Source organism: Penicillium griseofulvum (assembly GCF_001561935.1).
Source record: "Penicillium griseofulvum strain PG3 chromosome Unknown contig_6, whole genome shotgun sequence".
Taxonomy (NCBI): domain Eukaryota; kingdom Fungi; phylum Ascomycota; class Eurotiomycetes; order Eurotiales; family Aspergillaceae; genus Penicillium; species Penicillium griseofulvum.
This window is the reverse complement of record NW_024467419.1, coordinates 2,115,682-2,140,595: the sequence shown is the minus strand read 5'-3', so window position 1 is coordinate 2,140,595 and position 24,914 is coordinate 2,115,682. Positions and strand designations below refer to the sequence as shown.

Here is a 24,914-nt window from a genome sequence, read left to right as displayed (position 1 = left end):
CAACTAGGCAAGCACAATAGGGGAGAGAAACGGGTATCTGCAACTAGGTGTGTGTCTTCGCTCATTCTTCGCAAGTCTGGAGTATTGACGTATGTCTCGTGGATTATCCTTGGTTTTAAAACCCCCTATCCGTCTCAACACATAGCTTCGTAATCGGGAGGGCTCGAGGGTTTCAAAACAGTAGGCTGGGAGACATTGTGTCAATTGACCTAGAACGATTAGGAATGCGAATTGCGGGATGAAGATCGGCCAAACTCACAAGGGGATTTGCGTGAACCACCACAAATTGCACACAAAAAAAAAAAACACAAAAAAAAAACAACCCTTTTGAATTTGCAGAATAATAGTGAAGATCAGGTTCGGGTTCGTCAGGGGGAGCGCTCTTCTCTTCAGGGGGGGGGGGTTCCCGGGTTGCCGGGCGGTGGAAGAAAAAAAAAACAATGCGGGGGATGAGAGATTAGAAGCAGTTGAACTACAGAGAGGATTCTTGATTTCTTGATTTCTTGATTCTTCTAAATTTTAAAGGGAGAAGAGAGAGAGAAAAAAAAAGGGGAAACCTCTCCCTAGCGTAGGCCTATAATACAGGGATAAGGTACTGATGTACGGAGTAGATTTAAGAGATTTATACATAGTATAATATATATATAATATATAATATACAATTTATGTTAAAAAAAAACTTGAAATAGAAAATATAAAAGAATGATAAGAGACTATATAAGTTGGCGCTTAGATACGGGGGGAAAAAATGGGAGAGAGAGAGATATGGGGAGATGGCCCCGAGGGGGAGGTAGGAGGGGGAAAAATTCCAACCTCATGAATCTCACCTTAGGTCGTTCCTTTACTCGGAACTTGAATTTTAACCTACGTGTTTCTAAAGTGAGATTCACTTCACGCACTATGGCTACTATCAATCATCCACGAGATCCGAACACCGTGAGCAATTACAACAATTGGCGTTCTACCCATGTCACGGCCAATTTCGATATTTTGTTCGACCAGAAGAAGCTGGTAGGGAATGTGGTCCATAAATTCAAGTCGATCACAGATGGTGAATCCCAGGAGATTATCTTGGATACCAGTCATCTCGACATTGGTGCTGTGAAGGTGGATGGCCAGCCATCCAAGTGGGAATTTCTCCCCCCGCTGGAGCCCTATGGTGTGCCATTGAAGATTAGCCTTGATAAACCCGTCAAATTGAATGGTACCGTCGAGGTTGATGTATGTTTTACAATTCTCCCCATGAAGCTCTTACTCACTCAATTATATAGATCGAGGTGAAAACCACCGACAAGTGCACCGCGTTGCAGTGGCTTACGCCTGCGCAAACCTCAAACAAGAAACATCCATACATGTGTATGTGGTAATAATCTTTCCCTAGAGCTCCTGTAACTGACAAAATTGCCTAGTCTCCCAATGCCAGGCAATTCACGCGCGGTCTATCTTCCCTTGTCAGGACACTCCAGATGTCAAAGCCACCTTTGACTTCAACATTACCTCTCCCCTCCCGGTTATGACCAGCGGCCTGCCAATTCGCAAATCCTCCATGGAGTCCAAGGCGGACCACGAACTGTATCGATTTCACCAGTCGGTGCCAATCCCCAGCTACCTCTTTGCTATTGCTAGCGGGTAAGAATTCCTCTACCATTTCTAAAGATACTGTTCGTTAACCCAGAACTCCACAGTGATGTTGCCGAGGCTCCAATCGGACCCCGGAGTGTTGTTGCAACCAGCCCTGACAAATTGGAAGAATGCAAATGGGAGCTCGAGGCTGACACCGAGAACTTCATCACAACAATCGAGGTACGAAGCCTATATTCTATTCGTATAAATAGTGAATTCTGACTTTGCACAGAAAATTGTTTACCCTTATGCCTGGGGCGAGTACAATGTTTTGATACTGCCGCCCAGTTTCCCGTACGGCGGCATGGAGAACCCGATTTTCACTTTTGCAACCCCGAGTATCATCTCGAAGGTAGGCAGTATAACCCGGCCAATGGTTTAATAGACTTTGACTAATGGGTTCCGCAGGACCGTGAGAACATCGATGTCATTGCACACGAATTGGCTCACAGCTGGAGTGGCAACCTGGTTACCAACGCCTCATGGGAGCATTTCTGGTTGAATGAAGGATGGACCGTTTACCTTGAGAGAAGGATTTTGGCTGCCATTCACGGTGAAAGCTATCGCCATTTTTCGGCCATCATTGGATGGAAGTCTCTGACTGACGCCGTCGAGCATTTTGGTGACGATCATGAGTTTACTAAACTTATCGTTGATCTGAAGGGCAAGGACCCTGACGATGCATTCTCAAGTGTTCCTTATGAGAAAGGTTTCAACTTCTTATTCTACCTTGAGAATCTTGTTGGCAAGCCAAAGTTCGATAAATTTATCCCTCACGTACGCAATCTCTGTTCTCTTATTCGGTTTCTTCTATTGACTATTCCTCCCGCAGTATTTCACAACCTTCAAGTGCAAATCGCTCGACTCCTATGAGTTCAAAGCCCTGATTCTGGACTTCTTCAAGTCAGATGCCGAGGCTTCTAAGCTCTTGGAAGAATTGGATTGGGACAAGTGGTTCTATGCACCAGGCCTACCACCCAAGCCAAGCTTCGACACATCGATGGTGGACGTTGTCTATAAACTTTCCAAGAAGTGGCAGTCCCTTCCCAACTCATCCTTCCAGCCTCATATAAGCGACATCAAGGGGTTGACCGCCAACCAGTTGGTTGTCTTCCTAGAGGAGATGCTCTTGCTAGAGAGACCTCTCAGCCCCAAGATCTCAAAGTTGATGGATGATGTCTACGGTTTTACCAAGAGCGAGAATATCGAGGTTTCGAACCTCTACTGCCAGGTTGGCATGAAAGCAGGAGATGACAGCGTCATTGAGCCAACAACTGAGTTGCTGGGTCGTGTTGGACGGATGAAGTTTGTGCGACCTTTGTAAGATGCCCCCGTCCTAATTGCAGATACTGTTCTTGACACTAACCTGGCATTCTTTTGGGGATTTTTTTAGGTTCCGCAATCTCCAGAAAATCAATCGCCCTGTCGCTCTCGCAACTTTCGAGAAGTATAAGGACTTTTATCATCCTATCTGCCGAGGCATGGTGGAAAAGGATCTGTTCAGCAAGAAAGACAACTAATTCTCTCTCTCTCTCTCTCTCTCTCTCTGCGTCGTGTTTTGCTCAAGTAGGTAGACAGTGAATGCTCACTTTATTTTTTTGTGTCGTTACCTTGAACAATAAAAAGTCTTGTGCAAAAAGAGTAGGGCAATTACATATTGTACATGTATTTACAACCAAATTGTGTAAAGTAGCAGAACGGATACCACAAAGGCAAACCACATAGGATATTCCCTCATTTGTTTGCCTGAACAAGTTTCTTGTCCGTCTCCGAGTACTCAAAGATACCAGTATTCTTCTGGTCACGTCCAAGAGCAAAAACAAGATCCACCTCGTCCTTCTTTGATAGTTCTGACAAGACTCGGCGCATATATGCCACCACCTGAGCAACCTTAGCCCAGTCGATTTCTTCTTTCCCATCCGGTCCGGTCTGATTTCCCTTCCAGAGGTTCCTCCAGACAGCAGCGCCCAGCACCGCATCGCCTTTGACCAACCCCTCGTCATATGCAGCAATGATTCCACGCCATTGAATGAACAGATCCTTCAGGTATTTGTTGCGAATAGTGCGGCTACCCAGATCATGATATGCGTCCATACGATGTTCCGCTTCATGCGAAAAGTGGTCGATCAAGTGGCGGGAGTAGGTAGTAACGCTATCGCGATGGGGTAGGGCACGAAGGCGAACCGTCAAGAGGTACATGTGGAGGAAAGTCACCTGGGACCAGGTAGAAAAGGTTGGCAGGAGTCCGAGCTCTACAACAACAAATTAGCTTCTTTTCAGACCAGATTACAACCCTAGTTAAAGACCGCTAGATGTGTCTTACCTTTATACCACCAACCCTCTCCAACGCCAAGATCCTCGCCAGCTTCCGTTTTCGGGACCTCCGCGCCCTTTTGCGACGCTTGGGGGATCTTGTAATCCGCCTGGCTGGAACAGGCCTCAAATAGCTTTTGTGTCATGCCATACGCGACATAAGTCTCGGCGGCATTTCCGGGTCTCCGGGAAAAGTTCTTGGCCAAGTCGGAGACCTTGCTTTGCGAATATGATCGAGTGGTGATCGATTTCAATGGCTGTTCCGTAGACGCGCATGAGGCGGAGACCAGTGTGATAGGGCTGCGAATAGCAGTTCTAGAAAGGCAAAGGTTCTGGGACCCGCGAATCTCGCGCACCCATTGTGTTGATAATCTCCTGGACGACATTGTTGAGGATGTGGAATTCGTGAATTGGTCTGTCGTGATTGGTGATCTGGATCTTTTCTTGATAGAAAATGTGTTTGCATTGTTTGTTCCGAGTAGATAAACCTGGACGTCTTAATAGGCAGTGCTCCTCTTAAGACTTATGTGTATATAGGCGACATAGCCTTGTAAGCTTCTACTGAACTCAGGGGGGTTTTTTTTTGCGCTTTTATATTCTAGGCGCGGCTCCTGCTAGTTATTCGGCTGCCGATTTAGCGCCATTGAACTCAAGCTCTATTCCACTCAGGTTCACCTGCGTTGTTTGAACATGTCTCATGAAATTGATCATTAATTGTGATAGTAGCCCTGCAACCCAACTAAGTCTGATAAAAGTCTCATGTGGGCGGATCTGGGGCATTTCCATCCCCAACGTTCAGGCATATGGTCGTCATGATCGAGTGGTGTATTTTGTTTGTGGAGATGATCAATTTCTAAATGACGAACATCCCATTAACACAAACATCTGTATCCGAGCCCGATGGTGGGTTATTCCTCGCGGATAATTAGAATATGGAGCGTCAATTGCCTGGTACCAATCGCTCGGAGTGCTTTTCTACAAGAGGGAGAATCTCAGAGAGTCGGTTGGGATCTCTCAAGAAAGCCGGAATATCGTCTCTAGTTGCTGCTAGCATCTGTAGATGATTGTCAGATCAAACATACATCCACATTTTCCAATCAGCCCACATACCTGTCGAACTTTCTCATATTCACACTCCTTTGAGAGATATTCTCGAATAACTTCACCTGTCGCAAAATCCACGTAGACTCGAGTGTCTCGGAGTCGAATCAAGACGTGATCAAGCCTCATGAAGAACCTCGTCAATAAAAGGAGTCGTCCTGGCATGACTCGAATCTTGCAAGACAGCATGGTAATCCCATTGTCCGCCAGCTCGTCTTCATAAAGAACGACCTCATCAAAAAAGAGAATGGGGTCTGGGCGCTTCAATAGTTCAATCGGAATCGGTTTCGTCGTGGGCTCGAATGGCCGCGCATTAGGATGGAGGGTGCCCTTGTAGTCGGTGCTATATGACCAGTCGAACGGCTTCACGACTTCTTTAATCCCTTCATGGGTTTTCTCTCTGAATACCCGATAATTAGTAAGAATGATTGATTACGTGCGAGTTTAGAAAGACGCGAAAATACCTGCTCTTTTGCCATTCTCCCGAGTACGCGACCTGGAGCATGGATTGACCAGTCTTGTCCACCAAGTCCAAGGCATCAAACGCATTGAAATTAATGCCCCAATTCGCCTTCTCATGTTCTATTGCAACGTAATTATCACCAAAGATCATTTCCGGAGGTGCAATGCCGAGTTTCTGGGTCATTTCCTCGATCGGGTCGGCTTTAAGAATGGGCAGCTTTTGTGTTGAGATTCGAAACCCGTTGATGGTAATTGAGTTGGGCTTCTTCGCCTCTGGGGAAACCGTGGCACATGTTGCCATGGTTAGAGCTTGACAATAGCAAGAGATCAAAAACAGCCGAGGATCTCCAGGGCTACATGGATGTATAAATGTTTGTGATCGGAGCTGATAGCGATAACCCCGCGGACGGAGAAAGAGGCGGTCTGTAACATTTGTTCGGCAGAATATTCAAAGATTTAATATTGATACATGGGTAGAAAATTGATATGTCCTTTTCGGTCTTTTTCTCTCTAATATAATGCATCCTTTGATTTAAGATATCTTATTTGGATAATATTCCTACAGCACATCGTCACCTCAAGCTGCAAATATGACAGCCTTTGAACAGATTATTGGTACAGAGGATATAATGGGTGCCAAGAGCGGAGAAATCGGCGGTGTGATAGGGTACGCAAGTAACATCAGCCGGGCGTTGCTGGGGTGACTCGTGGACACTCCGGGGATCGCCCAAACACCTGTGCTTCTGTTTCTCTCTCGATCTTTGCGATATTCCCCCATCGAACGACCCCGTGCAAAGTGATCATGATTCCACTGGAGTAAAATTAACCCCATATTTGGATACTTTTTATAAGATTTCTTTTTTTCCCATACCTATTTTCGTTTCCCATTAGTCCCATACACTCTCAAACCATGGCGACGACCAAAACGCTCGAAGCTCGCTTTGAGCATCTGTCCATGAAAGATGAGAAAGAAAATGGAAACAGTGATAGAGCTTACGGCAAGCAAAAGGTACTTGACTCAATGCGATCTAGCTATCCACGTTGCTAACCTGATTTACTAAGCCTCCGGTCTCTTCAACCCAGTCAAACAGCAATTCGAACCGAGCTCAACTATTGAAATTGGCTCTTCAAAATAACAATGAAAACAAGGCAAATGCCATGAACGTTCCAGCCTCGCCAGGTAGGGGATCTCATGGCGCATTGGTAACCCGAAGCACCGATGAAAACGGCGACCAGCGCACATCTTCTTCCCTCTGCGAGCAGCCAACTGTCCCTAAGGAGCTACATTTGGGAATGTTTGAAATTGGTAAACCGCTAGGCAAGGGCAAATTTGGGCGAGTTTACCTTGCCAAAGAACGTTCCTCTGGTTTCGTCTGTGCCCTGAAGGTGCTACACAAGTCTGAGTTACAACAGGGTGGTGTCCAGAAGCAAGTCAGGCGTGAAATTGAGATCCAGAGTAATCTACGTCACCCTAATGTCTTGAGGCTCTATGGTCACTTCCATGACAGCAAACGAATCTTTTTGATCCTTGAGTTTGCTGGCCGTGGTGAGCTGTACAAGCACCTTCGCAAGGAGCATCGGTTCCCAGAATGGAAGGCCGCACAATATATTGCGCAGATGGCTGCAGCATTGAAATACCTGCACAAAAAGCACGTCATGCACCGTGATATCAAGCCCGAGAACATCCTTGTTGGCATTCATGGAGAGATCAAAATCAGTGATTTCGGCTGGAGTGTCCATGCCCCCAACAACCGACGTCAAACGATGTGTGGAACTCTCGACTACTTGCCCCCAGAGATGCTCGGTCATGGTTCCAAGGATAACTACTACAGCGAGAAGGTGGACCTGTGGAGTTTAGGTGTCTTGACTTATGAGTTTTTGGTTGGCGAGGCTCCATTCGAGGATACCCCTGTCATGACCCAACGGCGGATTACCAGAGCAGATATGTCGGTCCCCTCCTTTGTGAGCCCAGAAGCAAAGGATCTTATCAAGAAGGTGAGTCGACGTTCCTACCAATATATATAATTAGGCCGCTTGCTCACATAATATCTAGCTTCTTGTTCTTGATCCCGCGAAGAGAATCCCGCTCGAGGAGATCCAGCGTCATCCTTGGATAGTCAAGCATTGTGAGAAAGACGATCGAACTGTAAAGCGAAGTTCGGGTTCTTCCAAGGAGGGCAAAGTTTGAACCATGACTTGCCCCTTGCATTACAGAGTTTCTGGGAGTTCTGGGTATCGTTCCTTTTTGACATTTTCTTCATGTGGAGTCTGGGTATTCTGAGCCTGTAAGCATTTTTGAAGGCGTGTTGGGTTTGTCTTGGAGTCAAGCTGGAGAGGTACTCGCGATATGGCGATATTTTGTTAATTTTATTTCGCCGCCGACGTGTTCAATACAACATGATACGTTCAAACTACACTACAAGAAGGCACAGCTAGCTGTCGTACCTGATCACTTATAACCAGAATGTAGACAATATGCTTTGATCTCATCTCACCTCCAGTGCCCTCAGTTCGATGATATAGTTGTAAGAAATCCCAAAGAAACTCGAGTAGAGAGGCGGGAAGGTTCCTGTTGCTAGTAAAATCAATAAAATATAGTACATCCAAACAATATGCATCGTACAAAGGGGCGGAGAATAGTACAATGCTGCATGAGTTGTGGTATCATCGGTAGATCTCATCAAATGGGCGCGTGTCCCTGAAACAGCTGTCCCAGACTTCATTGACAACCCTTGTAGCATGGGCTTCGTCTTTGCAAGTCGGTCGTGCTCGCACAGAGAGGATGGCTCTCCGTCGAACACACTCTTGATGCTGTTGCGTAAGCTTCCACTGCCCTCTTCGAAAGAATTCCCGCGCCCATCTGCACTCGCCGCTGAGCGAACTAGCCCGAATCTAGAGAGGATTTAATGAAAATTGACCCGCCAAGATGACAAAATAAAACATACCTCGGTACAGGCCGCGTGCCGCAGATTATCAGACCAATTCACCTTGAACCTGAGGTGGTCATAGGCATGGACCATCTCATGGGCGATAGTATCTTCGAGGTGTCCCTGGTCCTTCATCTCATTTGCGCAGATCAAGATTCCGTATTCCGGATCGAAACCGCCACCCTTTCGATCCGTGCAGCGACGGCAGTAAATATTATGATTGTGAAGATCACCTCCTAATTGTTGAATGCTCTCGCTGAGGAATCGAATCGTAGGACCTTCATAAGTTGACCTTATCAGTAACCGGCTCAGATAACTCTTGGTGACTGGACGAGTGACTCACTATATTGAAGAAGATAATCTCGCTGATCCTCACAGCGCTTGCAGTCTGCTTCTTGATTGCGAGTGTCTCGGGCAACACGGAACTTTTCGATTCCTTCGTTGGACATCTTGCCGGTGAGGATGGAATAAATATTGCGGAATTGGGTCCAGGTGTCATCACCGGGGAGGAAACCTGTAGTATCAGGCTTTACATTTGAAGGTGTGGCCGCACCTGGCGACTGGGAGTCTGTCATTTTCGATCGTCGAGTGTTGAGATTCATGCATTACTGAGCGCGATAAAGCGACCTCGGGAGATCCTCCGCATATGGCGGTGATTACTGGCAGAATCAGCGCCGGAATCGGGCAAAAAGTGCTCTTCCGCAGTTCATCACCGCGGGGCAGTGAACAGAACAGGTTGTTCTATATTCTTTTTGTTTGTTTCTTCATTTTTGTTGCTAAGAGGCTTATTTGAGCTAAAAGTCCGGCCATGGCGACCTCATCGGGTCTCACAATTGTGATCAAATTAGGTGCGGGGATCTATACTTAGTGGCCGATGAGTCGAGTACTAATTAATGTGACAGGAACGAGTTCGATTGTTGACGAGAAAACCCATGAGCCAATTCTTTCGATTTTGACATTGATTGTGGAAACCGTAACCAAACTACATAGAGATGGCCACCGGGTTGTCCTAGTATCATCTGGTGCCGTGGGCGTTGGTCTGCGGAGGATGAATGTGAACGAAAGACCGACCTACCTGCCGCGTATACAAGTATGTGTCTTTGACTCTAGAGAAACTGAACACACAACATGTTCATTGCAAAATTTGCTAATGAAATCTATAGGCTCTCGCTGCAGTTGGCCAATGTCGACTGATGAGTCTTTGGGATAATCTATTCTCCCATCTTCGTGTCCCTGTGGCCCAGATTCTTTTGACGAGAAATGATATTGCTGATGTATGTACTCTTATATCTGCCTAAGTCTGTTTCTCCACTGACACTCAATACAGAGAACCCAATATGTCAATGCGCAAAATACATTTGGTCAGTTGTTTGATATGGGAGTGATTCCTATTGTCAACGAAAATGATACACTGGCCGTTTCTGTAAGGGAGTTTCCCTTCAAGGCATGAATAAATTATCTGACCCAACGATCACCAGGAAATTAAATTTGGCGACAACGATACCCTTTCTGCAATTACAGCGGCTATGGTCAAGGCTGACTATCTGTTTTTGATGACCGATGTCGATTGTCTTTATTCGGCAAATCCTCGAACCAATCCAGACGCAAAACCCATTGAGGTGGTGACTGATATCTCCTCTCTCGAGGCTGACGTCTCGTCGGCAGGCTCCTCCCTTGGCACTGGAGGTATGAGCACGAAAATCGTGGCTGCAAAACTTGGAACCAGTGCTGGTGTCACGACAGTTATCACCAAGAGCTCAAAGCCAGGCAATGTTCACGAAATTGTGAAGTACCTACAATACCTCGAGGCTCAGCCCAATGGCGTAGCAGCTGACGGCCAAAGCGAGGCACCCACTGCCCCTCTCCACACTCGATTCATCCGTTCAGATACCCCGATTCAATCACGGACATTCTGGCTACTCCATGGACTATATCCACATGGTACATTATACATCGACCATGGGGCTTACCACGCAATTTTGAATAATGCCAATCTTCTCCCGGCTGGAGTGGTCGGGGTTGAAGGCCATTTTGGACAGCAGGAATCAGTGCGACTAGTAGTTGTTGATCGGCCATCGCCAGATGCCTTGAATGGAGACTTTATCCACCACAGAGAGGAACCCAAGGAGGTTGGTCGGGCTCTGGTGAACTACGGAAGCATTGAAATCGCACACATCAAGGGCCACCGCAGCACACAGATTGAGACGCTACTTGGCTATGCCGATAGTTACTATGTGGCCATGCGAGAGAACATCTCGTTTCACGAAGACCACAATCATACAGTGACTCCGACATTAACACCGGCCTTGGAGGAATGGAAGTCGCCTTGAGGTATAATACTGGATCATCTATTATACGCATATTACGGACGAAAAAGAAAAATTTCTCACATTCATCTACACTGGATTGATATTACCATTCAAACCTTGATCATTTCGATATAAAAGTTGCTCGGGATATATAGAAAAAGAAAGGAGAAATCTACTCAAGAAGACCCTAGAAGTATGACATCTTGAGGCATGAATGATATCACCTAGGAATTGGATGCGTCCACATCGGTAAAGACATCTGAGAAGATAAAACGACAAGATGCACGAAAGCCTATCAATCATTCCAACGGTCCAACCATTTTTGCATTCTCTTGTCTAATGTGGGCGCAGGAGCGGGTGCAGCCTAACCAAAAACAGAAGGATTAGCTTTCAATATCAACCAATATCGTGCATTTAAACATCAAACTCACCGTGTTCTCGATGCTGTTCGCCGTCCATGTAGCAAAGGCCGTATCTGTGTATTGGACAGTTGGCACACCAAGGTAGGTAGTGGCAATGGAAAATGGAAAAGGCGGGTACTGGGGAGTGGCCGATCTGGTTGCGATAGTAGTCCCAGCGCTCTTGGGCATTGGGGCATATTTGATCGAGCCAGTCTGCTCGCCGTATGGTACAGTATGCTGGTCAACTGTAGCAACGACGCCGACAACGTTACCGACAGCAGCCATCTGTCTTTTACGCAACTCATTGTGCCCAACTTCGCCTTTGACGCTTGGGGTTGGGAACTGCAAGACCATTTCGGCTGAGGAACTCTTGACGAGATTGAAGATGTTGGAAGCCGAAGTCATTTCTGCGGCTTCGATGAGGTGATCATTGTTTTCGACCGTGGGCCAAGGAACAGCGATGGCAGCGATTGGCTGCATTGTCTTGATCGCATTTGTTACTTTGGCCGAGAAGGTACCTTTCATGTTGGTCAAAGTGAAATGGGAAGTAAACCCAGACCAGTCATTATGAGGGCCTGATAGAACTATCTTGAGGAAGCTGATTGAAACCGGGGGGCATTGGTCAGTCACATAAAGGGAATTGACGAAGCCCACTGGTGCTAATGGGGGGGATGGTCTTACTATGCATTGGGTTCATTTCCACCGACACTTTGGTCGACTTGAAATGATACCATGTCACCAGAAAAATAGGCCCCTTTATTGATAACTTGCGATAGAGTGTCCTGAATATATGGTTAACTCCATCTTTTGTAGTATAGAGAGAAACCATACATATGACCCTGTCGTCTCGTCACCGGCACAGAGATAAAAATCATAAGTTGAAGACATGTCACTGTCTAGACCCCAAAGCAGGCTCACGGCAGCTGCACCATCGAAACTCAAGTCATTTGTGATCTGGGAACTGATCTGGCCATAGGCGGCCGCAAATAGTAGGGCAACCTGAAGTAATGGGACTCGCATACTGATATGATTGAAAACCATTGGGGTTCTAGAGAACACCAGAGAACAGAGAGCAATCTCTCAAAATAGAGAAGGGACATCATCCCTTTATAAGGCTCCTTGGTATGTGTATCATTCCTAAGTCCTCCCTTTTGAAGGTTATAGAAGTGATATGCACTAAGATAAGAGGAAGTGGTCCGTGCTATCCTTCGGTTTCTCCTGTCAAAGTGTCGGCCCATCACTTTTGACAACTCACAACCATGTCGTCTCAAGCAAATTGGAACTCAGTGACTGGCATTGCCACACTGCTGTTTGATGGTAACCTCGTTGCCATTACTATTGCCATCCTTTTCACCTTTGGTGTCCCGATCGCACTCCACATCTTCTTCTTCCAGGCCGTAGCTTCTCCGCCCTCGAGTAATTTCCTACTCCTAGGCCCCAGTGGAGCTGGCAAAACTGCTTTTACAACCTTAGTAAGTTCTCCAGGATATAGTGGTTGGTTCCTTGCTAACCAATCTATAGCTCGAGGCCAAGTCCTCACTCGCTTCGAACAAGTCGCACAGCACCCACACCTCCCAACAATCAACATTAGTAACCGTGACCCTACCACCCACTGTCCCCACCGGATCCAACCGCTATCGATCGGACAATGACCCCTCCTTGAAGGAGGCCGTCCGGAATCCAATCAAGTACCGCGTAAGGGATACCCCTGGCCATGGCAAGCTCCGCGTCTCGCAAGGAATCTCCGAGCTCCAGACCATGTCCCAGTCAAAGGACATCAAGACAAGGCTACGTGGCGTAATTTTCATGGTTGATACCGCTGCCCTAGTCGACGAAGCGACACTCCGTGACACCGCGACCTATCTACACGATGTTCTTCTCTTGCTCCAGAAGCGCGCAAAGAACGGGTCATCGAGCAAGCGGACCACTGATATCCCTGTCTTAGTTGCCGCGAACAAGCAGGATCTATTCACCGCACTGCCACCAGGTGCGGTGAGAGAGAAGCTGGAAGCGGAGATTGATCAAATCCGCAAGTCGAAGACCAAGGGTCTTCTGGATGCAAGTGCGGATACTGGGTTGGAAGACGAAGAGGAGATTTTGGGTAATGATGAACAAGATACCTTCAGCTTCAAGCTCCTGGAGCACGAGGTTGGTGTCAAGGTTGATGTGGTTGGAGGTGCTGTTAAGGGCGACTTGCAAGAAGAGCTCGGATCCGGAGTGCGGCGCTGGGAGGAGTGGGTTGGTATGTGCTTGTGAGCGATATGAGTTTTTACTTCCTTGTCTTGATGGTCCAAAATAGTAAATAGGTGGTCCTATCATGGTTTTCCTGTATATCTTATACCAGAAGAGAGAGAAAAAATAGCACCAAGGTATTTGAGAGACTACAATGTGAGTTTCTATTGATATTGCCAATACAACCCCAATGTCTCTGTAGCTTGTGCATCAATCCAGTCCTGTACGGTCAGCAATGATAGATATAAAACGGCATGAAAGAAAAGAATAGTACTCACCCACAGATCTCGAGCAAGCTTCATATCTCCGGGTATCGCACTAGACTCACACAGCGTAGCGATAGGTATGAAATACTGACCACGGTGGTCCTGCTCTCGTACCTCGTGACTAGTAGCAAGATATAATGCCGTAGCAGCTCCATCCTCCAGATTCTGACCCAGCCATGACCCTACCGTTCTTATAAACCAACCTAGGAAACCCCCAAAATAAGAATTCCACCCGAGCCATTGATCAGTAACGATATTGCCCGGGAAGAATGAATTGACATAGATCTGTTTGCTTGCTGGATCTTGATCATCCAGAAGGCGCCGGCTGAGCTCTTTGGCAAACAGGATGTTGCCCAGTTTTGACCGACCATAGCGCCATACTCCATCGTACAAGGCGGGACACTTGACGCGTGACGATGAGAACAGAAGATCCAGGTCAAGATTTTGGCACCAAAAATGGAACGATGAGCTAATAACGACAATTCGTACGTCGCTGCCGGGCGTTACACCGTTCTTCAAGAGAGGTAGGAGTGAGGTGGCTAGGACTTGGTGCCCAACGCAGTTTGTCGCGAACACACGCTCGATATTCTGGGGTGAGCGCTTGCATTCATTTTGAACGCTGATGGCTTCATTTTAGGGAGGTAGGTTAATATGTAATGATCCGGTTGAGATAGAGAAATAGAGCTCACCTGCATTGCAAACCAGTATATGAATCCGGTCTGTGACTTGTTTTATCTTGTCAACTGCGGCCTTGACATCCTGAATATCCCCGAGATCGCATTTAACAAACACAGTTCGAGTGTCATTCACAAGTGAGATGCCTTCACGGTGTCTCCATTTCGCGAGCAGTGATGTATCTGTCTTCACTTCTGGCAATGATGATTACTTTCTTTATGCCATGTAAGAGAAGCTCTGTGGTGATCTCTGTATTTATTATTATACTCTGCATATTCAAGTGGCTTGAGATCAGGGGCCCATGCTTGCCTTTGCCAATGCCTGCTTGTCCACCCTGGGAAATTAGTTGGGCCGAGATATAATGAGAGTATGTACTCACTGTTACCACAGCTAGTCTTTCGTTCAACGCCGGTGTATTTTCCAGGGAGAAGTTTCGATGTGTAAAGATTCCTGTCATCTTGAGTTGAGGTAAAGTTGAGAGTATTCCCAGGTGAAGTTGGCACATATATCTGGAATCAACGTCATCGCCACCTAACCAGAATCTGAACAAGTACCATATATATATGTATATATTTGTTTTTTCTATGGTATGTATATTAAGTATGTATCACACTCAACGCCTTTGCGCTGCACTAGGGATTTCATTCCCACGATGTGTTGAATCCCAACGGGGAAGCCTTCATGCTAACACAAGAGAAACGCCTATCCCAAGATATCAAAGAATGTTCAGGAATGTTGAACCCTTACCCAACAAGCAAAGTCACACGTGAATGCATTTCAGGAAAGAAAAGAAACCCATTTTAGGCCTTGTTCGCCTTGGACTGGTGTAGCATCCAAGTGAGCAGATCGACCTTGGTAGCGATGGCCAATGGCTTCATCGCACCACTTGCGTCCTTCTCGGTCACGACCGCAGCACTGTTCCACTCGAAGAAGCGGTTCAGGACACTGAGAGGGGTATCCATAGTGATCTCAATGAAGCTGCGACTCCGGGTCTGGGGCTTGAGGGAGTCCATTCCCTTGGAGAGATCACGGGGGTCGGTGACCACCTCGGAGATCTTAGAGAAGTCAAACATGACATCGGAAACGGGGCTCTGGCCGGAGGCCCGGCCGTGCGTCAGTCGGCTCAGAACATTGCCTAGCGTAACGAGACCGACGAGCTTGCGCCCAGAGGGGGCAAGGACAGGAAGCTGGTCGAAACCTCGGTCGCGCATAACCTCGATAGCAGTCTCACAAGGGGAGTTGGCTGTCACGGTGGTGATGGGCTTCAAGCGCAAGGCGCTAACCTTGGCATTGGCCAGAGGGTTAGACTCGGGCTCCTGGGTTTGAGTGGTCGATGCAACGGCGGGGAGCGATGGGAGCAGATCGTTAGCTGCGAGCCAGTCGTCATCGGCGAACTTGAATTGAATTGGTTAGTTTGAATGTAACATAGATGAAATATTTTGATCCTACCTTAGAGAGGTAACTTCTGATGCTGTCGGGAAGAATCACAACAACGACATCGTCCTTAGAGAACTTCTTGGCCTCGTTAGCCTTGACCAGAGCAGCAATGGCACTGCCACTACTACCGCCGACTAGCAGACCCTCCTCGGCGATCAGACGTCGGGAGTACTTGAAAGACTCCTTATCTTCGGTCTTGATCCACTGGGTCACGGCATCTTGGTCCAAAACCTCGGGGATGAAATCATACCCAATACCCTCGACCTTGTAAGGCTCATTGGCACGAGCTTCGTTGAGGGAGGAAGGTAGAGCGAGAATAGAACCAAAGGGATCAGCGGCGATAACGTTGATATCGGGGTTGTGCTTCCGCAGGCCACGGGCTAGACCGGTGATCGTACCACCGGTTCCAGCACCGGCGACAATAGCACTGATCTTGCCATTGGTCTGAGTCCAGATCTCCTCGGCAGTGCCAAGCTCGTGTGCCAACGGATTGTTGGGGTTCTCATACTGATCCAAGATGTGAGCGTTAGGCAATTCCTTCTCCAGGCGTCGGGCCACGCCGATATGGGACTCGGGCGAGTCAAAGGCAGCTTCATTGGGGGTTCTGATGATAGTTGCGTTCAAGGCACGCAGAACTGAGACTTTCTCGGCGGACATCTTCTCTGGGAGAGTTATGATGGTTTTGTAGCCTAGAGAAGAGATAAAAATTAGGGACAAATGGGACAAGCAAAGCTTAGACAATATAAACATACCCTTGACAGCACCAACCAGTGCCAGACCAATACCACTAATGAATCTCAATTAGCATCGGTGCCACCCTTGAAAGGGGAAAGAAAGAACCTACGTGTTGCCACTGGTGGGCTCGATGAGAGTATCACCAGGCTTGATGCGACCAGATCGCTCAGCTTCTTCAATCATGCGAAGGGCAATGCGATCCTTGACACTGCCACCGGCATTGAAGTACTCCAATTTGGCGTAGACAGTGGCATCGATTCCCAGGGTGCGGGGCAGACGATTCAATCGCACAAGGGGTGTGTTACCAATCTGCTGGGTAATAGTATCCAAAGTAACCGGCGGATTGCCGGGAGTTGTGATAGAAGCCATTATGTGTGAGTTGTAGTAAAGAGAGTAGGTAAAGAGGAAGTTCGAAGGCAAGAAGATTTCCGACTTTTTGCGCCCCGCCCGATGATAGCCGGCTTTTTTTTTTTTTGATGGGCCCAGATCTATATACAAGTCACATCGCAAAAAGTATTAGCACCGCCGGATCAATATTATGCCGGCAATTGGGAAATTTACCAAATCAAGGCTTGTAGAAATATGGCGGTATACTTTTATTAGAAGGCGGTATAAGTAAGGGTGCTAAAATTTCTTTAGAGTTACTGTACATGTGGACTTTTTCTGTAGCCATGTTATAGTAAGAAAATATATATAGATGTATTAATACATAATATGTATAGTTAGAAAGATTAATATGCTTATAACTCATATGCTATAGTGGAAAAGTCATTGACTGTATACAACATAAAGAGAATAGGAATTCGAATAAGCCTGGGCAGAAAGTACGGAGTACTCCATAGATTATTCCCAAGGTTGTCCATATACTTTAATCTTAAAATATCTGAATAGCCAAGGCTGTGGCTGTGCAACCTCGTTTCATAAATATTATATACATAGTAAGTATACAATAGAAATAACTTCTGTTATATATTCTATTTTCTAGGTATATAAATGTTACAAATACTAATTTTTTTTAAAAAAAGGATATACGCTAAGAGGGGAACTAGTAAATAAGATGATTGGGTTTAAATTAAAGTGCCAACGCATATTTGTTTTTGTACTACGGAGTACTCTACATAGTCTTTTCCTCTCCTTTTTCCCCTTACTTTTTCTTTACCCTTTCAAATCCTCCTTATTTTCTTCCATTTCTCGTTTTGTTACCCCTTCACCCTTCTACCTTATAGTTATCGGAAATGACCTCAATCAGATCAACACATTCACATACCGACCTCCGTCTCCGAAATGGCGACCCGAAAACCGTCCAGGAAAAGCGTTCACAAAACTCGATATTACCCACCATCTCCACCACTTCCAAGCGAAGATGGGCCTTATTTCGTGTGGACACAGCCGGAGAGAGTGGTCGAACCGGCATTCATCCATGGCATCTCCTCAAAGTATGCTTTAGGAGTGTCTGTACACTTTCGATGGTCGTGAATATCCTCTGGCCGTTTGTACCCGCTGCAATTGTCGTCCATTTTGCGCGACCCGATCTTCATGTCTGGATTTTCAGTCTCAATTACATCGCCATGGTGCCCTCAGCGAACCTGCTTGGCTTTGCGGGAGGAGAGCTAGCCAAAAAATTACCAAAGATGATAGGCATTGTGGTTGAAACAACTTTAGGCTCTGTGGTGGAACTCGTGCTCTTTATGGTTTTGTTATATAACCATGGCCGAACCGAACACTCGGATCTGATTCCTGTCATCCAGGCCGCTATTCTCGGTTCCATCATGGCAAATCTCCTGCTTTGCTTGGGTCTATGTTTCTTTGTCGGTGGTATCAAGCGTCATGAGCAGAGCTTCCACGAAGCCATCAGTGAAGTTGGTACCGGGTTGCTTCTTGTCGCGGGTTTCGGTTTATTGATCCCAAGTGCGTTCTACTCCGCGCTGCGTGGAAGCGTCAATGACCATTTTACTCTGGTGCAGTTGGACGAGTATGCCTTGACGATTAGCCGTGCCAGTGCGGTGATCCTTCTCGTGGCATTTTTGACGTGAGTGATCCTAGGCTCTCGCCTATAATCCTACTAACACGTGATAGATATCTTTTCTTCAACCTACACAGCCACAACTCCATTTTCGATGATATCCTGGAGAAAGACGAAGACCATGACGAAGACCGACACGAAGAAGCCGCGAGAGCAAAACTCACAATGATAGAATGCTTCGTGGTCATTGCCATTGCCCTGACCTGCGTCTGCATGTCCGCCGTCTTCCTGGTCCAAGAAATCGAGTACATTGTGGAGCGCGGCGTCTCGGACAATTTCCTCGGTTTGATTCTCGTCCCTCTGGTGGAAAAAGCCGCCGAGCATCTCACGGCCGTCGACGAAGCCTGGGACAACCAGATCAACTTTGCACTCTTCCACTGCCTAGCCCCTTCGATCCAAACAGCACTGCTGAATGCGCCACTCACTGTCATTGTTGGTTGGGGCATGGGCAAGGATATGAGCTTGAACTTTGAGATCTTCATGGTTGTTCTCCTCGTGCTCTCGATTCTGGTCGTTGGGAACTTCTTGCGTGATGGCAAGTCCAATTACCTTGAAGGTGCTCTTTGTGTGTTGGTTTACTTCATCATCGCGGTTTGCACTTGGTACTATCCCCCAGTGCACATGACCTCGACTAATCAGGCTTGAACGTCAGGTAGATATTAGACGCGTTCGGTTCGCGAATATATTCCATGCATGTATATCATATATCACCCATGGTTATTTGGAGGAGTTTGATGGGACTAAATCTCCATATATGGTTAGAGTAAATAAGTAAATAACTGCCTGAACATCAGCACCTAGCTAGTCAAATGAAGCCACATAATGTAATATGACCTCATATGAGAGACAAAACACAATATGATCAAAGGGTTATTTCAGGGTAGTACGAGAGCGCAAGGCTTCGTTCATCAACATCTGCGCATCAACGCGCAGCTCGAAGTCGGCCAGGAAACAAAAGCTGATTTCGAGTTTTGACAGTTCCTGCTCACTGACTCCGCCGACCTTCGCAACCCGACTATGCGGATAGCTCAGGTCTTCTAGAGCTTTGGAAGCAACCCAGACACCAGCAAGGACAAGCCTGTGCATATTCTTCGGCAGTACGCTCAACACATTTTCGACTAGCGTCATCTTCGATATATACACGCTAGCTGCGAGATATACCGCCGTAGACATAGGACAGTACCTATGCAAACGGAGCAGATACTCGTTCAATGGAATCGGCGGCACCTTCTTCGACAAAAACTTCTTCGCCAAGATAGCCATTTGGATCGCCTCTTCCGTCGCCCTTAGGGGATCACTGCAGTCCTTAACATGTAGCCCGACAGCTTTCGCCTTGAGCTCATCCTCAGCAGGGGTACCATAATTCAGAGGAGGGTCATGCACATGCAGCTCATCGGTACCAACGGGCTTCTGAGCGAAGTAAGCGCCTAGCCGCTCAATATTCAAACAAAGCAATTGTAATGCAGCCTCGGGCGAAATATCAAACACGGCGGTGGGGGTCTGTGACGAATCATGATCGTCGGGCTGGTGACGATCAATATTATCCGTCGAGCCGAGTTTCAGCATGGTTGGGGAGTTTGGGTTTGGGTTTGGGTTGGAATCTATGTCTTGGGACATGGGCACGGTCGTAGTTTGTGTCACGGCAGTAGCCATGGTGTGCGAGTGTGGATTTCACTGCCACGCGCAGGCGCGGGCCTGGTAGGGGGTTGCGAGCAGAGCACACCTGGACCTCGAGGTGGATAGTGGCTCCCTGGCTGGGTATCTCATTTTCCAATGAGTGGTTTATGGCCTCTGCTGGGACTCTCTCGCTTTGGATGGGTTAGGGGAGTTGGAGAGAGATTGTATGAGTCGTATAGCGGGGGTGGTAAGTTGGTCTATATGGAATGAGAGGCTGATTAATTTCTCAAAGAATTAAACTCACCAATAAAGGGTATCGGAAATTAAATCGAATTGAAGAATCTACACGAGGTAACATTGAACAAATCCAAGATAAAGGGGAGATAAGAAAGTTGCCACATGTGACCTGCTATATATTGACAAGAACCTCCACTCCAATTCTATAATACAAATTAACACGCAACATAGAGACGGCATTGTAAATATACTGAGCGGATTACATGGTACTATTCAGGGGATCACCTCCCCAATAGATACCTGCACTCGACAGGCGATCTCGCCATACCTATCCTTCTGTTTGCAACTCCAGTTACAGCTCAGCGCTAAAGGTAGAGACTATGCTGCTCTAGAACCTATGTCGCCTAAGAACGAGCCGAGCCGAGTCCGACATTCCACGGGATCCATATGAGACCACTCTAGGCTCTCTTGTTTCGTAATACACGTTTTCTTCGTGTATGTTTTGGGCCCGGGCTTTTCGTGACGATGATTGGTATGGAACCTCAACATAGCGATCAACGAACCGAACGTTTTTCGGTACTCGCTCCTCCATTCTTATCGGCCTTGAATAAGAGTCATGTCTTTGTCTGGCAAAATTAGACGCCGTTTTGTGACCCGGGGGATGGACCATGAAGAGCTTGCGAAGCGGTTCATAGGTTAAAGGTGCATACCGTGAATTGCAATTGTAGACCGGCTCTGACCTGTAAGCAGGATACGGATAGCGAGATCGTATCCCTGTCGAGTACAGGTAACTGGGCTCTGGGGAATACGTATATCCCATGTATGTTTCTATAGGGGAGTGATCCCCTGAATAGTACCGTGTAAACCGCTCAGTGTATTTGCAATTCCGTCTCTATGTTGCGTGTTAATTTCTTGTTCTCGATACTTCATGGAATCCGAGGATAACTCGAGGGCAACGAAGTCATAATAATTGATTCTTGAACAATGTATCTGGAAACAAAGATACTCTCGAACAAGGGAGTTGTCGAAGAATCATAGGCGGAGAAATAAAGAATGGAACTTGACGAACATCGTTCTTTGCAGCAGCACGGCTGAACTTCCAGGCATAGGTTGTGTAAGACATGTGGACAATGGACTCTCAAAAGAGCTGATTCCTTTCAAAAGTGTAAAGATAGAGAAGTATTGGTATACTTGGTTCAAAAACAAAGCAGGTTTGACAAAGGTAATCTGGTATAGATTGAGAACAAAGAGCTTTATGGCGAGATATCGACTTGATTTTATATTCGAGTATTTGGACAGGGATTTGAAGGCAACATCTCTAAGACACCTATAATGAATTCATTAATTGTTCAATATTTTCTTTCTCGAAAAGATGATACAAACCTGAGATCATTAAGGCGCAGCTTAGCGAGTGAACGTCTTTGAAGACCAGTTGCCTGCTAAAATCTGACAAGATACTATGTTCAACTTCTTTCCATCACACCAGAAATGCGATGTTGGGCATCTCCCCCGAAGAATGAAGGTATATCAAGAAGTGATATAGTGTGATTGACAAGGGACTCCTGCGTGAGGCGCGGCTTGAGGTTGAGAAGCAGAGCGTCAAGAAGTAGAGCTGTGGCCTGCTATTTGTCCATCATACAACCAGCACAACTTTTCGGAGAATAAGATCCAATACCTTCTACACGATTTCTGACATCACTGTTTGAGATTCACTGCGCAAACATTAAGTAATATAAGGAAATCCTTCAGCCACACCAGGCGTCAAATCAGAGGTCGTGCCACTTAGGGCGCCAAAATAGCCAACGGCGATTAAGAGCCAACAATTGACATCTTCAAGACCAGACCAAATTTCATGCATCAACTAGATTCATAGAAACAATAGAACCCTGAAGGGGGGAAAAAAACCTTGGGCAGCAAAGCTTCGCCAAAATGCCTATATCCACCGCTCAATTAATCTATCTTGATTACTATCACGCTGGTGGAGAACATCCAAATTGAGCTTCTGGGCCCCATTTTGAAGACTTGTGAGTTCCTTCTCGAGGTCCAAGAGCGCTGACTCCTCGGAAGAATCGCGTAATGATGTTTCATAGTAAGAGTCGGCGTGCAATGAGCAACGAAGAAGCTGAGATGCGTTATCCAACGGTGCTAAATGGGCCACGAGAGGAGCGTCCACCGCTATATTGAGACTGTGGAGTGTTTCGGAAATGTGATATCGCTTCTCATGAAGGTCACCAACGCCTCCATTTTCGCGTGGGTGGAGGATTGATTCCGGTGGTACACCAACACGCCTCAGAAGTCTTTCTAGTGATGGTTGGGCAACTACAGGCGCACTGAACGTCTGAGTGGCGAGAAGGAGGCCTGGCTGGAACGATCGCCGGCGCAAAGACTCTCGTCGGGACGATGGCTGTGTGACGAGTTCGCTGCCTGCTTCAGATTGGTATAACGCGGCTAGCTGTTCTAACAGTTCAGAAGACGACTCCCGGACTCCGAGTTGGTTGGTAAGATCTTGCTTTGATAAGGTCATCTCGATCAATATGTCAAGTGCCTGGTATGACTTAGCTCACTGCTGGTAAATGGATACTGCCGAGGTAGAGCCTCATACCTGTTCTAGTTTCTCCTGCGACGCCACTCGAAGCTGGTCATGCTCGTTCTGAAGTTCACGGAGGATAGGATCCTGGAACTGTTGCCTGGTCGACATTTCTGCCAAGATTTCGATCTCTGGATATAGCGACTCTAGTTCTTCCTCGAGGGCAATGCTCGTTGGCTCATCTATGGTGTTGTGGTCCGAGCCCGCTGAGTGTATTGTTTCCAGATATATTCGGTCCAGACGGTAGTGTATTTCCTCTGCCACGTAGTCTGACAGCGTCACACTTAGATGGTTCGTGCGCTTGACCGTAGATGCGTCATTCCCACGATATTTGATGTTAGACATGAGCGTTTCCAGACTCGCAAGAACCTTGTCGTCCTGCTTTAACCGGGTAGACAGAGAAGCGAGGATTCTCTTGCTTTCCGCGCCCGACTTGTCCGTCGCAGTTCTAAACCCGGCTTCCAACTCATCGGCAAGCTCAACTGCCTAGATATAACCGGAATCAGCAATAAGCGACGGTTTTGGATGAACATGCCCCTACCGCCATTGTAGTATTTTGCCTCCCCGCTTCGTGTTTCTTTTGCAACCGAGCGATATCCCGACTCCGCTGCTGCTCCACTTTGTGTTCCAGACCGAGTTGCTTATTGAGGCTTGCACATTGGAACTTCAGAGTCTCGGTCTGTTTTTGAATTGTCGCCGTTGAGGCTTCGAGTGACTCGATCGTGTTGCGGAGTTCATCTTCGAGGATAGGTCGCGTCGCGCCGAGGTCTGGGTTGTGAAGAATAGGTTGGAGAGCACCAGAGTTTTCGAGCTTGAGGTATCTATCTCCAATTAGCTATCTCTTCAAAGTAGATGGGATACGAAACGTACAACGCGAGCTCGTCTTTTGATAGCAGAGTGTCAGGACGGAGGTGCTCAGACGCCCACTGTGCATTTCTGTCATCAAATACCGACACAATAACCTCCTGCTCAACTGGAATATCTCGATCCTTGAGGATTGAGATGAACTTCAAAGTGTCCATTGTTTTGGGGAGGTTGAGACATAAACAAGGAGCTCCGAAAGTGGAGCTGCAACTTTTAAACTCCTTCGATCTCTCAGATATGGATTTTATGAAAGGAACAATAATTATTGTGATATACTATAATTTTTATATAAAGAAGTTATATATAGCTTTAGAAAGTCAGTTAGAGATAAATAATTATATATTTGAAAGAACCAGTTTATGTTCTTTCATAGTTTTTAAAGCCTTTATGAAGCCCATTGAAGATTGAAGTATAAAAGGTTCTGACCCCCCAGGTTTGAAATATATCGACTCAAGCCAATTAGCCATTCTATTCAGACACTGAAATCAGTAACTAAACATGGAAGCAACAACTTTGAAGGTTCAAGAATTTTTCGACTCGCGAGATGAGTTCGTCGTATATATCCACCAACTGTCCGCCGGGGATATCTCATGTCAGGACCTCGCCGCAATCCAGATTGAGCTTCATCGTATAGCTCACACACTCTCTAGGTGGAAGGAGTTTCGAAGTGATCCCAACGAGCCGACTTGCAGCTGCTTTGCAGACCAGTGCGGTAACCTTTCGGGTATTATTGTAGAAGTCGCTGAGATGGCCACTATTAAGGATGGGCAACTTCCTCTCACTGTTCTCAAGATGTTCGATATGTTGGCTATGCAGGTAGGACGACTCACTCTTGACGGCGGAAAGGACGAGTATGCACTGTACTATGATCGCATGGCCAAGGACGAAGATCGTAGATGGCAGATTAAGTCCCAGGGACCGGATGACGGTAGAGCTGCACTTCTCTTTGGCATGTGGACTCGCATGAGTCGTACATGTCCAAATTGCACTGTGTAAGGGTAATTCTTTTTCTAACTTCTAGATATAATTGAAATATAAGGCATTCAAGTATGAGAGTAATGAGTATGAAGCTGTTAAATGTCAAGTGGAGATCATGTAAAAGAAC

At 46.7% G+C, this 24,914-nt stretch overlaps 13 protein-coding genes across 13 annotated transcripts; 6 read left to right on the top strand and 7 right to left on the bottom strand.

The window, feature by feature from the left end:
• Positions 1-900: 900 nt before the first annotated feature.
• PGRI_078660 (bifunctional aminopeptidase/epoxide hydrolase) lies at positions 901-3,143 on the top strand (the record flags this gene model as incomplete). The annotated part of the gene is made up of 8 exons (XM_040795580.1): positions 901-1,221; positions 1,272-1,356; positions 1,410-1,629; positions 1,686-1,803; positions 1,856-1,975; positions 2,032-2,400; positions 2,456-2,943; positions 3,017-3,143. The coding sequence occupies 8 exons, from the start codon at positions 901-903 to the stop codon at positions 3,141-3,143; spliced, it is 1,848 nt and encodes a 615-aa protein (XP_040653257.1).
• Positions 3,144-3,357: 214 nt separating this feature from the next.
• Positions 3,358-4,322, bottom strand: PGRI_078650 (uncharacterized protein; the record flags this gene model as incomplete). The annotated part of the gene is made up of 2 exons (XM_040795579.1): positions 3,358-3,875; positions 3,947-4,322. 2 exons carry the CDS (start codon positions 4,320-4,322, stop codon positions 3,358-3,360), a joined length of 894 nt encoding a protein of 297 aa, XP_040653256.1.
• A 554-nt stretch (positions 4,323-4,876) lies between these two features.
• On the bottom strand, positions 4,877-5,800 carry PGRI_078640 (TIP41 family protein; the record flags this gene model as incomplete). Its single annotated transcript, XM_040795578.1, has 3 exons — positions 4,877-4,990; positions 5,047-5,437; positions 5,502-5,800. 3 exons carry the CDS (start codon positions 5,798-5,800, stop codon positions 4,877-4,879), a joined length of 804 nt encoding a protein of 267 aa, XP_040653255.1.
• Positions 5,801-6,409: 609 nt separating this feature from the next.
• Positions 6,410-7,687, top strand: PGRI_078630 (aurora family serine/threonine-protein kinase; the record flags this gene model as incomplete). Its single annotated transcript, XM_040795577.1, has 3 exons — positions 6,410-6,508; positions 6,562-7,494; positions 7,553-7,687. The coding sequence occupies 3 exons, from the start codon at positions 6,410-6,412 to the stop codon at positions 7,685-7,687; spliced, it is 1,167 nt and encodes a 388-aa protein (XP_040653254.1).
• Positions 7,688-8,163: 476 nt separating this feature from the next.
• Positions 8,164-9,001, bottom strand: PGRI_078620 (mitochondrial inner membrane protease ATP23; the record flags this gene model as incomplete). The annotated part of the gene is made up of 3 exons (XM_040795576.1): positions 8,164-8,391; positions 8,445-8,704; positions 8,770-9,001. 3 exons carry the CDS (start codon positions 8,999-9,001, stop codon positions 8,164-8,166), a joined length of 720 nt encoding a protein of 239 aa, XP_040653253.1.
• A 233-nt stretch (positions 9,002-9,234) lies between these two features.
• Positions 9,235-10,756, top strand: PGRI_078610 (glutamate 5-kinase; the record flags this gene model as incomplete). The annotated part of the gene is made up of 5 exons (XM_040795575.1): positions 9,235-9,274; positions 9,329-9,516; positions 9,590-9,700; positions 9,754-9,849; positions 9,905-10,756. 5 exons carry the CDS (start codon positions 9,235-9,237, stop codon positions 10,754-10,756), a joined length of 1,287 nt encoding a protein of 428 aa, XP_040653252.1.
• Positions 10,757-11,030: 274 nt separating this feature from the next.
• On the bottom strand, positions 11,031-11,661 carry PGRI_078600 (putative beta-1,6-glucan biosynthesis protein (Knh1); the record flags this gene model as incomplete). The annotated part of the gene is made up of 2 exons (XM_040795574.1): positions 11,031-11,099; positions 11,167-11,661. 2 exons carry the CDS (start codon positions 11,659-11,661, stop codon positions 11,031-11,033), a joined length of 564 nt encoding a protein of 187 aa, XP_040653251.1.
• A 734-nt stretch (positions 11,662-12,395) lies between these two features.
• PGRI_078590 (signal recognition particle receptor subunit beta) lies at positions 12,396-13,392 on the top strand (the record flags this gene model as incomplete). Its single annotated transcript, XM_040795573.1, has 2 exons — positions 12,396-12,608; positions 12,658-13,392. The coding sequence occupies 2 exons, from the start codon at positions 12,396-12,398 to the stop codon at positions 13,390-13,392; spliced, it is 948 nt and encodes a 315-aa protein (XP_040653250.1).
• A 1,717-nt stretch (positions 13,393-15,109) lies between these two features.
• On the bottom strand, positions 15,110-16,850 carry PGRI_078580 (cystathionine beta-synthase CYS4; the record flags this gene model as incomplete). The annotated part of the gene is made up of 4 exons (XM_040795572.1): positions 15,110-15,703; positions 15,759-16,435; positions 16,499-16,533; positions 16,591-16,850. The coding sequence occupies 4 exons, from the start codon at positions 16,848-16,850 to the stop codon at positions 15,110-15,112; spliced, it is 1,566 nt and encodes a 521-aa protein (XP_040653249.1).
• Positions 16,851-17,716: 866 nt separating this feature from the next.
• On the top strand, positions 17,717-19,149 carry PGRI_078570 (hydrogen/calcium exchanger domain-containing protein; the record flags this gene model as incomplete). Its single annotated transcript, XM_040795571.1, has 2 exons — positions 17,717-18,510; positions 18,558-19,149. 2 exons carry the CDS (start codon positions 17,717-17,719, stop codon positions 19,147-19,149), a joined length of 1,386 nt encoding a protein of 461 aa, XP_040653248.1.
• A 225-nt stretch (positions 19,150-19,374) lies between these two features.
• On the bottom strand, positions 19,375-20,157 carry PGRI_078560 (putative cyclin-dependent protein kinase complex component; the record flags this gene model as incomplete). The annotated part of the gene is made up of 1 exon (XM_040795570.1): positions 19,375-20,157. One exon carries the CDS (start codon positions 20,155-20,157, stop codon positions 19,375-19,377), a length of 783 nt encoding a protein of 260 aa, XP_040653247.1.
• Positions 20,158-22,291: 2,134 nt separating this feature from the next.
• PGRI_078550 (uncharacterized protein) lies at positions 22,292-23,967 on the bottom strand (the record flags this gene model as incomplete). The annotated part of the gene is made up of 4 exons (XM_040795569.1): positions 22,292-22,903; positions 22,961-23,431; positions 23,487-23,766; positions 23,816-23,967. The coding sequence occupies 4 exons, from the start codon at positions 23,965-23,967 to the stop codon at positions 22,292-22,294; spliced, it is 1,515 nt and encodes a 504-aa protein (XP_040653246.1).
• Positions 23,968-24,307: 340 nt separating this feature from the next.
• Positions 24,308-24,805, top strand: PGRI_078540 (uncharacterized protein; the record flags this gene model as incomplete). Its single annotated transcript, XM_040795568.1, has 1 exon — positions 24,308-24,805. The coding sequence occupies one exon, from the start codon at positions 24,308-24,310 to the stop codon at positions 24,803-24,805; it is 498 nt and encodes a 165-aa protein (XP_040653245.1).
• Positions 24,806-24,914: the final 109 nt, after the last annotated feature.